This window comes from Dermochelys coriacea, chromosome 9 (genome assembly GCF_009764565.3).
Source record: "Dermochelys coriacea isolate rDerCor1 chromosome 9, rDerCor1.pri.v4, whole genome shotgun sequence".
NCBI classification, from domain to species: Eukaryota; Metazoa; Chordata; order Testudines; family Dermochelyidae; genus Dermochelys; species Dermochelys coriacea.
In genome coordinates, this window is record NC_050076.1 from 24284020 (window position 1) to 24301818 (window position 17799).

At 39.7% G+C, this 17799-nt stretch overlaps 2 protein-coding genes across 7 annotated transcripts in view; one reads left to right on the forward strand and one right to left on the reverse strand.

Annotated features, from left to right (window-relative positions):
• VEPH1 (ventricular zone expressed PH domain containing 1) overlaps positions 1 to 17799 on the forward strand; it is a 152265-nt gene that overhangs the window by 34083 nt on the left and 100383 nt on the right. The window contains exon 5 of one of the 6 annotated variants that reach the window (XM_043492364.1): positions 8194 to 8551. The exons of the other annotated variants lie outside the window; for them this stretch is intronic. Within the exon in view, the coding sequence (XP_043348299.1) occupies positions 8194 to 8306 (113 nt within the window). The 3' untranslated portion in view covers positions 8307 to 8551. Of the gene's footprint in view, positions 1 to 8193; positions 8552 to 17799 lie in introns of those variants that run through there. 6 annotated transcript variants of the gene reach the window in all.
• Positions 3531 to 10420, reverse strand: PTX3 (pentraxin 3). The gene is made up of 3 exons (XM_038417304.2): positions 9666 to 10420; positions 8683 to 9213; positions 3531 to 4859 (listed from the first exon to the last, which is right to left on the reverse strand). Exons 1-3 carry the CDS (start codon positions 9808 to 9810, stop codon positions 4243 to 4245), a joined length of 1293 nt encoding a protein of 430 aa, XP_038273232.1. The 5' UTR covers positions 9811 to 10420; the 3' UTR covers positions 3531 to 4242.

Below are 17799 nucleotides of genomic sequence, written 5' to 3' on the forward strand. Positions count from 1 at the left end.
GACTGCTTGGTAATAGTGACCATAATGTAATTTAATTTAACATCCCTATGGTGGGGGAAACACCACAGCAGCCCAACACTGTAGCATTTAATTTCAGAAAGGGCAACTACATAAAAATGAGGAGGTTAGTGAAATAGAAATTAAAAGGTACAGCGCCAAAAGTGAAATCTCTGCAAGCTGCATGGAAAGTTTTTAAAGACACCATAATAGAGGGTCAACTTAAATGTATACCCCAAATTAAAAAACAAAGAGAACCAAAAAAGTGCCACCGTAGCTAAACAACAAAGTAAAAGAAGCAGTGAGAGGCAAAAAGGCATCCTTTAAAAAGTGGAAGTTAAATCCTAGTGAGGAAAATAGAAAGGAGCATGAACTCTAACAAATGAAATGTAAAAATATAATTAGGAAGGCCAAAAAAGATTTTGAAAAACAGCTAGCCAAAAACTCAAAAAGTAATAGCACAATTTTTTTAAAGTACATCAGAAACAGGAAGCCTGCTAAACAACCAGTTGGGCCGCTGGACGATCAAGATGCTAAAGGAGCACTCGAAGACGACAAAACCATTGCAGAGAAACTAAATGAATTCTTTGCATCGGTCTTCATGGCTGAGGATGTGAGGGAGATTTCCCAAACCTGAGCCATTCTTTTTAGGTGACAGATCTGAGGAACTGTCCCAGACTAAGGTGTCATTAGAGGAGGTTTTGGAACAAAGTGATAAACTAAAGAGTAATAAGTCACCAGGAGCAGATGGTATTCACTCAAGAGTTCTGAAGGAACTTAAATGTGAAGTTGCAGAACTACTATCTGTAGTCTGTAACCTATCATTTAAATCAGCTTCTGTACCAAATGACTGGAGGATAGCTAATATGATGCCAATTTTTAAAAAGGGCTCCAGAGGTGATCCCGGCAATTACAGACTGGTAAGCCTGACTTCAGTACTGGGAAAACTGATTGAAACGATAGTAAAGAACAAAATTGTCAGACACATAGATGAAAATAATTTGTTGGGGCAGAGTCAACATGGCTTTTGTAAAGGGAAATCATGCCTCACCAATCTACTAGAATTCTTTGAGGGGGTCAACAAGCATGTGGACAAGGGGCCTGTGGATATAGTGTACTTAGATTTTCAGAAAGCCTTTGACAAGGTCCATCACCAAAGCTCTTAAGCAAAGTAAGCAATCATGGGATAAGAGGGAAGGTCCTTTCATGGATCAGTAACTGGTTAAAAGACAGGGGAAAAGGGAAGGAATAAATAGTCTTTTTCCAAAATTGAGAGCAGTAAATAGCGTTGTCCCCCAGGGATCTGTAATGTGACTGGTGCTGTTCAACATATTCATAAATGATCTGGAAAAAGGGGTAAACAGTGAGGAGGCAAAATTTTCAGACTATACTGAATTACTCAAGGTAGTTAAATCCAAAGTTGACTGCGAAGAGTAACAAAGAGATGTCAAAAAACTGGGCGAGAAAGTGGCAGATGAAATTCAATGTTGATAAATGCAAAGTAATGCATATTGAAAACATAATCCCAACTATACATACAAAATGATGGGGTCTAAATTACCTGCTGTCACTCCAGAAAGAAGTCTTGGAGTCATCATGGGTAGTTCTCTGAAAACATTTGTTCAATGTGTAGCAGCAGTCAAAAAAGCTAACAGAATGTTAGGAGCCATTAGGAAAGGGATAGATAATAAGACAGTAGATATCATAATGCCACTATATATATCCATGGTATACCTACATCTTGAATAATATGTTCAGTTCAGGTTGACCCAAGTCTAAAAAGATATATTAGAAATGGAAAAGGTACAAGAGAAAGGCAATAAAAATGATGTAAAGGTATGGAACAGCTTCCATCTGAGGAGAGATTGAAAAGACTAGGATGATTCAGGCTGGAAAAGAGATGACCAAGGGGGAATTTGATAGAGGTCTTTAAAATCATAAATGGTGTGAAGAAAGTTAATAAGGAAGCGTTATCTATCCCTTCACATAACATAAGAACCAGGGGTCACCCAATGAAGTTAATAGGCAGCAAGTTTAAAACAAGCAAAAGAAAGAATTTCATCACACAATATACAGTCAATCTGTGGAACTCTGCCAGGGGATTTTGCGAAGGCCAAAACTATAATTGGATTACAAAAAGAATTAGAGGATAGGTCCAGGAATAGCTATTAGCTAAGATGGTTAGTGATGCAACCCCATGCTCTGGGTGTCCATAAGTCTCTGACTGCCAGATGTTGGGACTGGACGATAGCATGGATCACCTGATGATTGCCCCATTCTCTTCATTCCCTTTGAAGCATCTGGCACTGGCCAGTTTTGAAAAACAGGATATGGGTCTATGGACCATTGGTCTGGCCCAGTATGGTCATTCTCATGTACGTTTCATGGGTTCAGGTACGAACTTGTAACACCCTCAGTTCACGACTTTTTGAACAAACCTAGCCAGTTTCATATAGACTTGGGTCAGTTTGTATTTACCTTGAAACCATGAGAAACTCCTACTCTTTCCCATTGTTCCATCAAAAAACTGGGTGCGATTTCATTGTTCACACTGAGTTTTGCTTTGAGTTTTGGGTACATTCACATGTGGTTCTCAAAGCGAAACTTAGGGAGAAAACCCAGGTGGATCACAACCAAAGACAAAAAGAAAAGGAGTACTTGTGGCACCTTAGAGACTAACAAATTTATTAGAGCATAAGTTTTCGTGAGCTACAGCTCACTTCATCGCATCCGATGAAGTGAGCTGTAGCTCACGAAAGCTTATGCTCTAATAAATTTGTTAGTCTCTAAGGTGCCACAAGTACTCCTTTTCTTTTTGCGAATACAGACTAACATGGCTGCTACTCTGAAACCAAAGACAAGTTTCTCTGTGAACCCAAACTGCCTTATTTCCCACAGTAATATGTAAATTGAGTAATAAATTATGGTTTGATCCTGAGATGGGCCAAGCACTTTCTGTTCCCATTGGATCTAATCCTGAGGTCCTTATGAAGCTATTAGTCAATCCTCACTAATGCAAAACTTCTGTTGGTTTCAGTGGAGTCAGTTACTTTGGATTTCTAACTGAATTTTGACCTTGTGTAAACATTTCAGGAATAGGTGCCTTGACTTCAGTGTGAATGTTGGGTGTTAATGGCAGCATTGGGCATATGGTGGTCGTCTTTTTTAGGGATTTCTCCAGACTAGACACCCTCTTTTCTGGGGGAAGCTATACAAGGACAACTTCATCTGGACACAGATTTTGTGGGGATCTGCCCCTTTAAGGACACCTCGGTCTCCTGTGAAGGGCAACTTGGTTGTCCATCCCCTTGGTTGCCTTCAGGGAAGGGATAACTAGCCTGGGCAAATGTTTATCATCAAGTCCCTGGTACTCATCACCCCTCAGGCCCCTCAGGATCAGGCTCTTTGTCTGAGAGGCTGATATTTGTATGCTCTTTTACATAGTGAATAAAAACAAATCTTTTGATGAGAAAACCAGAATACAATGTTGTATTACTGTCAGCGTTCATCTTTGTGAGAAATTGTAGGCAGCATCAGTTTGATAAAGTATTTTATTTACAAGACAACTTTACAAAAATAATTTCAATAAAATTACTACAAAATTCATTTACAATATAATACAGCTGCATCTTCTCAAAGGGTAACACTGGATTATTATGGGGAATACTATGTCTAGGCATACGTTAGATCAATCCATAGCATAGTAATGTTTCGAACAAGGCACTACTTTATGATAGTGTACATACCAGTAACAAAGAGTAATAAACAACAAACATTACTTTATAAGTCTCAGATGGTTCATCTGTAAGAGTGGCATTAGCAATATGAAAGCAACAAATGGGGAACCCCAGAAAATGCAACCTTCTTATGTTAGTTCTATAAAAGGAGTTCCAGTCATTTGTTTGCATGTGTTTAGTTTAGCAATGAATGCAAGAGCCAAATTCTGCTCTCAATTGTCTACAAATAGCTCTCATTGGCTATGAATCTGAAAACACAGCTGGAGTGACAGCAGTTTATCTATATTTAAGAACAGCGTTTCCAATATCATTCTCTGACATGTTTTTTCAATGTTTGGCCAAGACAGCAGACAGAGATCAAATCCAATCTCTACAATACCTCATCTGTAAGTTAAAATACAATTTTTTCTTGAGGTTTATTTAAGAATTTAGACACTCAGGGCTGTAGGGCTCTGTGTGTTTGTACCTACTGGTTCATTCTTTGGTTCAGGATCTAGTTTCTCAGTATTTAGGAAACATATTGAGCTCCTCCATGTGGCAGAATCTCTGTAACTCCCCACCCAACAACATTGCCCCGGATATTACATGAATCTTCTGCTCTAGGCCGCGCTGTTATCTCTTCATTGCTGAGAACTCTATCCCAGATATTAAAGCCAGTCAGTTTTCCCGAAAAGGCTAAAGTTTCATCAAAACCACCTCCAACACAGCAACCATTCTTTTCTTGGCCTACCTGCAAAATTCCTCCATCTGGAATTATATGAGCCTCTGCTGTTTCTGAGCTGGTAGCGACAAGCTCCCCATTTGCCCACAATGATATGGTCCCATTGTCTGAGCTCCAAGTGCCACAAAAGTGAGCCCATTGTCCAGGAGAAATTGTGTTTGGGGCAATTAACTTGTTCTGGTCACTACCTACAGCAAGTACTGCAGACTCATGGCTGAGATAGAATTGAATTTCATATGGATTTCTCTTTGTGCCATAGGAGAATATGATAGTTTTGTCCAGCACCTCAGTCACTTTGACCCAAATGCAGGCAGTAAAGGATTGGAGCATCATGTCAACAGTTGGGTGAACACTCCCAAAGATCTTTTTGGAACGCATTGGGAATAAAATTGCAGTTTCACACCCTGGGGGAAAAAAAACAGAATTAGAAGAATTCTACCGCAGTTAATTTATGTAAAAGGTGAAGTATTTGTACACTCACAGTTTGGATTCTTGACATAAACTTACCTCTTTAGGCTGGGATTTCCAAAGGGAGTAGGGCTCCTTTGAAAATCCCCATACCATACAGTATGTTGTAGGAATAGATGATAGAATGAATGGATTCAACATTTTATTGCCATGGGGTTGCTTGGATTAGACAGGTTTTCCAAAAGAAGTGGCTATAAAAAATGTACAGTATCCCTGAACCATGACGTGCTTTGTTTATGACACGTTTTGTTTCATGTGTGTCCTTTTTTAGTCTCAGTATTCTTTTCTCCTTAGAATCATAGGACTGGAAGGGACATTGAGAGGTCATCTAGTCCAATCCCCTGCACTCATGACAGGAACAAGTATTATCTAGACCATTCCTGACAGGTGTTTGTCTAACCTGCTCTTAAAAATCTCCAATGATAGAGATTCCACAGCTTCCCAAGGCAATTGATTCCAGTGCCTCAGTGTTCTTTTCTCCTTAGGAATACATTGTCATGGAAACAGCAATGCTGTTGGCATGGGAGGAACTCAGTGGCCTTTACAGGTTCATCTTAAAGTTAGAATGGCTGGAAATTTCTTCCATAGTTTGTGAAACCCAGGCATTAGATAGTCATGATCACATACTATATGCATTATAAAGAGCAATACAGTCTATAAGCATATTAGATAATGGCTACAATTTTGGGAAGTACTTAAGTGACATACTAGCCTATGCCCCATTGACTTTCAAGAGATTTAGGCTTATAAGTGCCTAAGTCACTTCTGAAAATTGGACCTGCGCTCCTATATCACTTAGATGCTTTTGAAAATTTTCCCACGTTCTGAACATGATACACTATGAAGACATTATGAGTCAGATAAACACAATTATAAGTGAAAAAATACTGTAGTTTATTACTTAATATTTTTGCATAAAAGTGTATACTGAAAGGAGTGGAAACAAAGAGGCCTACCATGCAGATTTTGAACACAGTTATATCAGTGTAAATCCAGAGCAACTCCACTGACACCAGAGGAGTTATTCTAGATTTACACTGATGTAATTGTGAACAGAATCTGGCACACAGTACATTACAAGAACAACATTTCACCTACTCAGACTAGATTCAAATCCTAATTAGTTCCCAAGCTCAGTGTGCTCATCCTAGTCCCTTGTGAGTTTCTATCCACACCATAATATTTTCACACAATTTGTCACAGGTGGTGTTCTCTGCTGGAGTGGACTGGAGCAATAGGTGTTGAAAGGCAGGCGTGTGTGGGGAGCATTGGCAGAGGCATGCAGAGAAACTTTCAAAACTGCCTGCCTGCTCTGAACTTTGCTTTAATTCTTTTAGTCATTAACTTTCAACTGCACTAAATTGGGCCCCCAAAATCAATTAATATAAAATAAACTGAAAAGATCCATTTTTAAGAAGCTCTTCTCCCATCTCCAATCAATGATGATCAGTATGTTGATAACAAAAATTAGATTAGTGATGGCCAGTAACTAATGATAATAAAGGCATATTTGACATTCTTGATACTGTTGTCTAGTTAATATATGATACATTAATATTCCAGTTGATTTAGGGTAAAAGAGGCCCCTTCAACAATTAAGCTGACTCATTTCCTGTTTAAAGAAGCGATAGAAGCTAAAATGTCTAAAATATGTCTTAAAATCTTTGCTTTAATGAATGAAGGAATCTTTCTGCCTTCCAGGATTAGACTGCTGCATTATTTCATATGCTCGTTTCTTTGAACTTTCAGCACAATAATTTTTTTTCATTGACTTTTTTTTGGGGGGCATATGGTGGGGAGGCAACTGTGGATAGACACTACTTAAAAATATTAGGAATACTATCTTGAAACAGCTTTTTAATTAGCAGACTTTCTGGCTTTATTATCGAGGGCTAAACAAAATTAAAACCAGCTTCATAGAAGAACAACAAAAGTGTGATTAGAAAATCCCTTAAGAGTAGGTCTGGCAATAATTCAAGATGTGAGAAATCAAAACCAGTTGCTGAAAAGTCTCTTGGAAAAGATCTCCAGAGAGACCTATATATAATTTTATTACTATTTTATATCATATTAGGATTTTTTCTGTAAAAACATATAGAGCAGAGTCAGCCTCAATTACACAGATGTAATTCAGGATTAATTCCAATGAAGTCAATGGAGTTATTATGGATTTACACCAGTGGAACTGAGTTTGGAATGTGATTGTTAAATGCTAGTCAGAATACATATTGCTCTGTGGTTGGTACAAATATGCAAAAATGAAAACTGATTGAGAGGTTTCACTTTTGTTTCATAGTATGAGTTTGGCATATTGTGGGATAGACTTGAATAATGATGTAACCATCATGTTAATTCTGAAAAAGACAACATTTTTTTGCTAGCAAGAGGAAAATATTGCTGGTTGCATTCTTTCAGTGTAATCCTTGCCTCTGTCATCCTCCCCTCCCCCACATATATTAATATGACACTATATACTATTTTTTTTCCTGCTTCTGCTTACAAAGCTATTCTAAATTAAAGCTGAATTCGTGGTCCACCATTATAGCATACATTTTGTTCAAGGTTATAAAATGCCTTAATATTATTTTAATAGGTTCAGGTGTGAATTACTCTTTGCATTTATGGCTACATTTTCAAAGCTGTAAGAGGTGTGCCTACAAAAGATACTTACTTTTGTAAGAACTCACATTGCAGCATCACTGTATATTCACTAGCACAAACTGTGTAATTGCACATCACACTTCCCACATGCACACACAAATATGTGGTTTTGTGATTCCAATGTGCATTCATTTTTGTACCATGCTCCTTTTGTCCTTGTTGAAAAATTTGGCCCATAAAATCATTATATTGGTAATATTTATAACAGGTGGAATTATAGCTATTCAATAGATTGAGCTTTATATTTGAAAGACTTGTGGTATGTTGGTAATAATTTTTCAAACACCTCTTTAGTTATTAATATATAGGGGTCTATTCTTCCATCCCTAAATTTCTCTAATTATTTCAGTCAGGTACCATACAATGGTGTATGGAAAGCCTGGAACACAGGATTTGAAATACTAGATCAGTCCACATGGTCCATCTAGCATGGTATCCAGACCTTAACTGCCATCACTACATCATACTTCAAAAGAAGGAAAAAACCCTATATAGAAGATACATGGGGAAAGCTATTCCTTCCTGACCCACCATGGGTGATCAGTTGTTTGTCCAGAAGCATTACATTTGATTAGATGTTGCCCATTGATACTGTCCGTGTGCTTTCAGGTCTACATCTGCTCCGATTCACAGCTAGAATTGGTGAGAAGGATGCAGCAGCTGAGTTAGAAAAAGTAAAGATTGACAGTATATGGAGCGAATGTAAGCTTTCTGTGAACTAAGGTGGAAATCTGGAGCTGGGAAGGTGAAGGGCAAGAAAACATCAAGATTTCGCAAGTTAATCTATTAAAATATGTCCACTGCTCATTGGTCACATCCTTAGTCTGGAAGCCTCTCCTAGCCTCAGCATCACAGTTGACTTACTCTAATAATAACTTTGACTAGATTCTTCTTTGGTCCCCAAATTTGAAAAGCCGGCCAGCTTTTTTTTATGGAGAGCTTAGTGGGTTTTCCCACTGCACAGACATCTTGTTTCCAACTGTTTCTTTACGGTCATGCCCTGATGTAGGATTGTTTAGCTGAGGTATTGAATATTGCTGTTCTGGACAGGGTATTAAAAGAGAGAATTCTGAGAAATGCTACCTGGCATAGACTTACCAGCTGGCAGTAAGTGCTGAGCTGCCCACTTTTGCGATCCTTTCAGTTCAGCTCTTGTTTTCTGTAGTTCTTCCCTCAGAGAGTTCAGAATGAAATTGTCCCCTCTGCCCATATAACTGGATTTATCTTGCGGCTGAAAACCTGTCTTCACTTTAGCTATCCTCTGCCAAACACTCTCCAGCTGGGTGAGTCTGTTAGACACATTGAGGCTCAGCTGCAGAAGCTCTTCAAGAATCTTTCTTTGCTCAGATTCATGAAGCGTCTTGGACTCCTGAATATGATCTCTGTTCCTCATCAGTGTTTGGTCCACCTGTGACAAGACTTGGGAGGTGACTTTCTCAATGGTGGTGGTGCATGTGCCAGCAAAATTAGCCACAAACTGGATCATTTCTGCTCGTAGAGTTTGCAGTTCCACCTTAAGGATTTCATCAATGGACTGAAGCAACATGTTCTCTTTCATCTGTGAGTTCTCAAGCATGATGAAGAGTTTGTCCCATTCCGTGTGCTCTCGCTGACATTCATATGAAATAGCTGAAGTACAAGACACAGATGTTAATATTTCTCTTCACTCATTTTTTTTCAAACAAAGGAGTTATTTAATAAAATCTCTCTTCATTTATTGCCTGTGCTCTCTGAACCACCAGTGCTTTCCCTATGAATTAAAACAGAAGACAAGGTAATGTGTAATTTAGCTGTTCTAAGAATCAAAGCAACATTTCCAACATTTCTTTTAGAAGGGAGAACTGGAAAATATGGAGTATAGAGAGATTTTGCAGGAACATGCTAAAGTATTTGCATCATTTGTCTGTGTTAAATAATCTGCTTTTACAAAGCACTTTCCTTTTGTTTGAAAAATGGCATGTTAGCAATAACTGTTACAAGAACGAAGTAACAAAGAACGTGATTTAAATAGCTTCTCTTTGTTTTTTATAGAAACTGCTATCCTGTGTTTAACAACATAAAAATAGTTTAAATACACTTACTTTCTTCAGTAGCAGGAACTATACTTTCTATTTCATTCTCGAAATTCAGGTACATGAGATCATAGTCCTCATTGTTCAGAGCAGAGGAGAAAGACCAGAAAGCACAAAGTAGAATTGTCAAAGAAAGCATTTCTTGAAACAGCATACTCCAGCTGTTTTCTAAAAGTCTCTGAGTCCTCTGGAGTTAAAGGTCTCTCAGAATTGAGCAGAGACAAGAATATCTGAATCTGATACAGAAAGCCCTTAATAAATACTCCTGGAGTTCCTGATCTTGAATGAATGAGTAATGCTAGTGCCACAGCTGTAATAAGAGTGCTTCTGACTTTTATTTTTTTTTGGATGGGAGTAGTGGGAGGCATGCAAGTTGCACAATCTTGAGCCTTAAAAGTTCACAATGTGGGTGGATTAACTAGAGGAGGGGAAAGAATGGGGAAAACTGCTCTTGCAACTGTGACTTTTCCTTTGAGACCAGACTTCTGTAACATGAAGTGGTAGCACTGACAGAAGAGAACAAGGGGAACTAAATCACTGTGAATTTGATGGATACAAGCAGGATAAGCATTTTACTATCTTGTGCTATTTTACATCCCTTTTGTAATAGAAGGAGTTCTGTACCCTACCTATTTACAAATTCCTTTTACGGTTAAGCTCTGTCTGTGGTCATGGAAGGATTAGAAGAAAAATTAAAATAGCTGGAATTGTTTTAGATAGAAATGTATGGTAACGTCACAACAAGTATTTTATTTCAGAAGTAACTTTAGCTTAGTAGCTGCATGATTGGACTATTTATGCAAAAATACAATACCAACATTTTTCCATTAACTTGAAAAACCCCAAATGGATTACTCTTGGATTAGCTATTCATCCAGTGCTTAGATATTATTATTGCTTAGTATTAGATGCTACATGAAACTTTTGGTAGATAGGTTACCTTCATCTGTCTAAAACTACTCAGTTACACTTTGCAAAGTGTTTGAACCATTTATTGTTTCAGTGTCCTCCCTTCAAGTCAAGTTCAATGGCAACATAATGATGGTGTAAGTGACACATTGGGTATAAATTACATAGAGAATGGGTATAAATGAACATAAGTGGTAAAAGAGCATAACTTGCATCAATTTGGCGTTCCATGGTTATGCAAAATGGGTGTCATTTTCATGCCCATGGGTTACAGAAGGGTAGTAGAAAAAGCAACAGAAGGATGCAAGATAAAGTAATCATTGTTCCTAGCCTAGCTTCCAACCTATTTTATTTTAACATCCTCTTCTTACCTTGAAGGAGTCTATTTTTGACAAAGCAACACCACTATCTATATATACCGAAACTGTTAAATTCACATTCAGTTTGATCCTTTAATAGCACTGGCTGCATGGAAAGTCAGTCCTGCCTAAACATTTCTCAGTTTCGAATGGTCTATCCCACTAGCAGCCAGAGGCCTCAGAAGAAGAGCTATGTGCTAATAGTGAGAGTTAATGGAAAGTATCTTATGTGAGAGGCCTGTGTTTTATGGAATGGAAGGACATAAGTTTTGTTTCCATTGCCTTATTCATATGGTTAACCAATGACTGTGATATCTGTCTGTTTATGTACTGTGTGAAGTTAAGTATTACTATCCACTGGTGTCTGGCTATTGGTTATTATTTCTGTGACCCTTTTGGTAATCTTCAGCAATCATAAGAAAAAAGATCCATCTTAGCTAAAGAGAATACATTGGGCAGTCCCTACTATATAATGAAGGTATTTATTCTTGACCAGGCACTGAGTGAAATGCTGCTCTTCACTAAAACTTGATTTTGTAGCAAGAGAGAGAGAACTATGTGGCAGCTCAGCACTCTGTGGGTCCTGTTCTGCAATGAGTCTCTGATAACAGTGTCCATTGACATCAGTGGGAATTCTGCATGTGGAACAAAGGCAATATGTAACCCTGTACCTGTAAGCAAATGGCTGGGCATTCTTTGTCATTACATTACACTTTTCATAAGTACCAGAAATGCAACTCACCCACATCAATGGACAGTGAAAATTGATGGGTCCAGCAGTGAACAGGGGACAGTCCCAGCAGCAAGTGCAGGAGACTTTCACCAAGAGGCAAAGAAGCTTCTCCCCTAGGAGTCCAGCTGGGGTGATGGGTGCTGATTGGTCACCATTCTCTTCCTCCCAGGATTTAGCTCAGTGCAAGAACCATGTGGAGCCTCTTTCAGCTTTGTTCCAGCAGCCTACCATACCCATTTGAACTAGGAATGGGAACCCAGCCTGACAGATTCTATGGTCTAGCCAATCACCTGTTCAGAGGGTCAGGAAGGAATTTTTACTTCCATGGGCCAATTGGCAGAGGACCAGGGAGCTTTTTGCCTTCTCACAGAACATGCAAGCCACAGTAGATTAAGTAAGAATGTGCAGGGTTCCTAATTTAGAGATTGGGATGGTGGTATTGATTTGTTGCAACCTATGGCCAGTTACCAGTGCGTTTAGCAGAATAAAATGAAGCGTTCCCAGAGGTAAAAGACCTGGGATTTTGGTGATGGGCCTTGGGCTTGTGTTAGTAGGGTGAGACCTTGTGCATTTTGCAGGCCGAGATCAGACCTTGTGGCTGTTGTCGGCCCAGGTCCCCACCCTGCTGCACCCTCTGTCCCCATCGTGGAGGGGAGGGCTCGGAGAACTGAGTCTTAGGGAATAGGCTAAGGAGAGTCTACCCCACATTCTGGGTTCTATGGTAAGGAACCTTGTAATTTGGTTCCGGGGTTATATTGTGAGGAGCTCTGTAAACCACCCCCCTCCCCACTGGAACCAATTAAATGCCTGGTATAGGAGAGTATGAATGGGGCGGGTAGCTCCCCTCCCTTGTGTTAAAGTTTAATAAATGTTGCAGCTTGCTGCTTAATTCTATGCTGTGTCAACATCAAGATTTTGTGTCTCTCTCCCCATCTCTCACTGTGAGTATGTGCAATGCCTAACAAAACAGGGCCCTGATCTCAGTTGGCACCTTTGGGAGCAACCATCATTAAGGATATGATCTGTCATGGAGGTCACAGACCTCCATGATTTCTTCTGGGGCAGGGCCAGAACAGCAGCAGCTGCCAGAACAACTGACTTGTGGCCAATGGTCAGTTCTAGGACCTCCAGAACAAGTGGCCACCAGTCAGCCCTGGGGCCGTCAGAGCAGTGGCCAACCCTGGAGCAGCAGCCCCCAGAACAGCTGACTGGCGGTCAGCGCTGAGGCCACTGAACAGCTGACTGGGGGCCAGCCCTGGACCTGCTGAAGGAGCAGTCCCTGGCCACTGAAGCAGCGATTGGGGTTGGGTCAGCCCCCCTGGGGCTGGAGCAGCAGCAGTCAGCCCCTGCCCAAGAGCAGTGGCGAGACCAGAGTAGCTATAAGTCCTGGCAGAACTGCTTGTCCTCCCCTCCCAGGTATTTTTAGTAAAAGTCAGGGACAGGTCACGGGCTTCCATGAATTTTTGTTTATTGCCCACAACCTGTCCCTGATTTCTACTAAAAATACCCATGACAGAATCTTAACCTTAACCTTGATGCAACTAACAAATGCCTGTCAAAATAATAAAAAACCCAAGTGAATAACATATCGGACAGGCCATGTATTTGAATTTGCATGCCTACATAAGAATTAAGGTGCCAAATTTAAAGCACCCACATATGACAATTTTGCCTTCAGTTCATACATATACATTAAAATAATAGTCTCATACAGAACTCATAGTTTTAAAACACTATAGTGCAGCTTCCAAGCACTCTTTTTTTAATCACTATTTTACTTACAGCGAACTGCTGTATTGTGTATTTTTTACAAGCCCTGTACACTGCTGGATGAGTGCATGGGCTGCATGGCACAGGAACCAAACACGATATGTTACAGGGAGCAGGCAAGGGGCTACACGAATGCTGTTGCTAGCCTTAGCCTCCCCAGTGAAGAAGGGATAAGGTGAACTCTCATGCAGTCATGGCTCCAGGCCAGCCAGCGGAGTTAGGCTAGCGCAGTGGGATGGGGCATGTGCTGCATTGCTCTGGGGGCTCCTGCTGCTTCATGAGCCTCTCTGTGCCTAACTGTAGCCATAAAATATCCCTAATTGCATGGTGGTTTTTGACTGGATTGTGCAATTCACAATGTGTCGTCCGCTTGGAAAATCTTACATGACACTGAAGTGGGAGTACGCATTTGAAGAAAAGGATAATGATGATATCCAGTGTCATGTTTTTCCATTCACAGAGAGCAGACCAATATGTTCAGACTTTTATTTTAGACTGAGACCACCAAAACAAGCAAGAACAAAAGTAAAGTCCTTGGGCAAGTGCCCGCTTCCTCTGCTGGTCTGTACTGAGCTCGAGGGGAAAAAAAGGTTGCTGTATTTTACACCCCTCACTCACACACACACGCACACAAAAGACATCACAAATTCAGAGCTAAATGCACCATTTTCAGGTCAGGATAATAGAAAACAATGGATTAATTTACTTTTTAAACTATAAATTGAGCAAGGACAAACTGTCCTGTCTGTGTCTATTGTTTGCTAGTTTGTACTTTCAGTTTATTCAATTGTTTTGTAAATGTAATTTAGAAAGCAATTCCATACACCTAGGCAGTGAGATCATTTAAATGTTATTCTGAAATAATCTAGACAATTCTAGTTTAACTTTTCTCTTCCTTTATATTTGTCTTAATCAGGGACATACTCAGACAATTTCTCAATATGATTTTAGATCACTGGACCAAATTCTACCCTCAGATTCACCTGGCAATAGCTTTGAGTTCAGAGTGGTTTCATGAGTGAAAGGCAGGAAGTTCCAGGAGTAGAGCACTAGACGAGGACTTGGGAGACCCAAGCTGAACTCCGTACTCTGCATAGACTTCCTGTGTGACCTTGAGAAAGTCATTTAACTGTAAAGTTTCCCTGTATGTAAAATGAAGATAACACTTTCCTTCCTCACAGGGGTGTTGTGAAGTTAAGTACATGAAGATTGAGGGGCAGTCAGATACTGCAGTGATGAGGGCCATATAAATAACTAAGACAGATGTATAGAATCCAGGGAAAAATTCGACTCTGTGTACAGCAGGTAGAGTTGCTACCTCTTAGTGTTACTAACTGTAATGCACTGAATTTTAAAATGTTTGTTTCCCCAGACTGCATACTTACTATTAATTTAGATAACTGATATTACATCATCAACAACTAATAAGTTGTGATTTAAGATGGCACACCCACGACATCTCAGCCTTGGTCTAGGCTAGACGGGGTATGCTGGTTTAGCTATATTAGGAAACTCAACTTAGTTGCAAAAACACTTTCTTCCTGATATAGCTTATACAAGTTCTCTGAACAAAATAAACTACAGTTATATTGATTGGACGTGTGATTTTCTTCACACTCCTAAGTGCCATAACTATGCCAGCAAAACTTTTAAATGTAGACCAGGCCTCATTTGTGACAGCTATCTAGCCTTTTGTTCAAGCACTGTTGTTCTTTGTCTTTTCTCCACTGAATTCCTTCCACTCCCCCTTTTTCACAACTGGGATGAATTTTCTTTGTCCAGGAGCATGAGAAGCTCATCCTTCCCTAAGGTAACCATCAATGAATTTGACCAGTTAGTAGGGTTTAAGGGTCTAATACTGCATTCCCTGGACATGGAAAAACTCCCCTTGAAGTAAATAGGAATTGTGCATGTGGAAAGAATGCAGGATCTATTTCTGTAAGAACTAAATAGTCCAGAGGAGAAAATATAATCTATTTAACTTACTTGTGAAGGAGGGTACTACCCCTCTAAGGGTCAGCCCGGGGCTTACAATGGGGACAGCCTAGGCGTAATCAAGGAGTCTCCCTGGTCCGTCTTAGTACTGATGTGTTTAAACAGGAGCAGAAGTCACCCGGCTTGCCAAGGGTGGTGATTGCTCTCCCAGGCTCCAAAAGACTAACCTGAACAGTTTCAGAGACATTGCTTGAGGAGCTTGCACACCAGGAGTTGTGAGTTAAGGGCCACTTGAACTGCTATTACACTTGATTAAAGGGAACACACTTACTTTTTTTATCAGTGTGTCACTTTTGGTTCTCACCACCCAGCTCCCTTTAGAGGGAAAATTTGAGGCTCACCTGGGAGAAAGTAAGCTGCAGTGCCAACCCTAGCCACAAAAGTGAGCACAGGGCTGGCACACTCCTTTACACTAATCATTAAAAATGGAGGTTCATATTCAAACTCAAGGGTAAATCTAGGGAAGTTTAAGTCAGCATAATTTGTCATCTTCTGGCCCATCATTATGTAAATTGAAACTCTGCTAGCCCCATTTACCAACATGTAAGGACTTTTCTACACAGGGAAACTGACCAGCCTAGTTATACCAGCTATTCCGCTGTAGCTATACTGGTCAATTTCCTCAATGTTATACATCACTTTTAAAGATAACCCTTATTGTCTGGTATTTCGCTGCATGACTGTCACAGAATAAAGAGGCCATATGCAGCCCTTAATCTGCAGTGCAAGTCTAACTGGGTGGAATTTTCAAAAGCACCTAACTGTTTTAGGAGCACAACTTCCATTAATTTACAATGGGATTTGGGCTTCTAAATGAGTTAGGTGCTTTTGAAATCTCATGCAGTAATATTTGTGGGAGTTTTGCACAAAGAATGTGGATAGAATATGACCCAAAACTGAACTAGTCCCTCTGTCTGCTGATTCCTTTGGGATAATTCATTAGCAAATACCTTTCTCTTATGACTGTCTCTTATAACCTTTCATCCTGAAGGATTCCAAATTGCTTAACAAACATTATATTTACAGCATGGCCCACATGAAACAAACTTTGGTGCAGAAAGTGAAAGTTGGGTGGCCCTCCAGCTGCACAAGAGTGGAAGAACAGGAAATACCAAGCTGGGATTTACATTTTCCTAGTGTATATGATGGATATAAAACACATCACTTCTGATGATGGTTGAGAAATATTCAGTAACCACAGATGAATAATTATAGGGTAATATCCTAGATCCTGCCAAGTCCCCTTTGTTCTGCTCTCTTAAAACTGCCCTATATGGGAAACCAAGAATTCCTGACAGATGTAACTAGCTCTATGTTACCTCCTTTCCAGAGTAGGGGGGCAGATGGGGGCATGGCTGGAGGTGCTGCATTGAGCTATTCCCTGTGGGTGTAATGGCCTCTGCGGGTGGTTGCAAGCTGGCATAATGAAAAATAACCCTGAGGCTGTTCAAAGTTGCATTTTAGTTTTTTAGTTCATAGTCAATTTTTGATTATGCTTTTACTGTGTCTTTCATGAGTTTGATATTGTAAAAGTGTATTAACTGCTGGCTTTTCAGCTAACACATATGAACCATTTCAACTATCCAGTGAGTGGCCTGTTTATCTTCCATAGCTACAAAGCACAAATTAAAATGGGAGAAAAAGCAGGAGGCCAATATGCCAGTTCCTATTGGAAACCAAATCCACAGAGACTTTAAATACTTTAAAGGATTTAGAGAGTGGATCCATACTATATAGCGATAGGCAGATGTTTTCCATATGTCATGTAAATGCAACTTAAACATTCCAAGACCGGCATGTATAGCTTGTTATGTTATACATTTCTATATGAGACTTGGTTTCAAATTAAATTGTGCAGGCACATCTTCAAACACTAGAAAATGTGTGAGAGTATTTTGCATGTCTCTCTCTGATTGACTCTCTCATCTCTTCCCTTTGACATTTGGAAATGGCACCCTAACCACTTATGTTCAAATTCACCTTCATGCTTGTTTACTTCTTTAAATAACCAAATATTGTTCCCATATGTTGGTTGTTTCATTTTAATGTTTTATTCTCAGCAAAAGAGAAAAATAGTTACTGTGCATTCTGTTTCAGATTCATTTAAAACTACACTTACTCTGTCTGTCTTTTAGGGCTCAGTTAAATATCACCCAAATCTGAGATCTCATCAGCCGGTCTTCATTTACATGGGCTCGTACTCAAGGCTGAAAATAATGATTAATAGGAAATGTTTTCTATTTTCCCCATATTGCTTCACTTTGTGAAATTCCTCCTTCAGTAATTTGTTCTTTGGTTTCTTGGTCCAATATACATGTTGTACAACTGTGGACTCAGTTTTGTTTTTCTATATTCCCCACGATGCTCAGAAATTCAA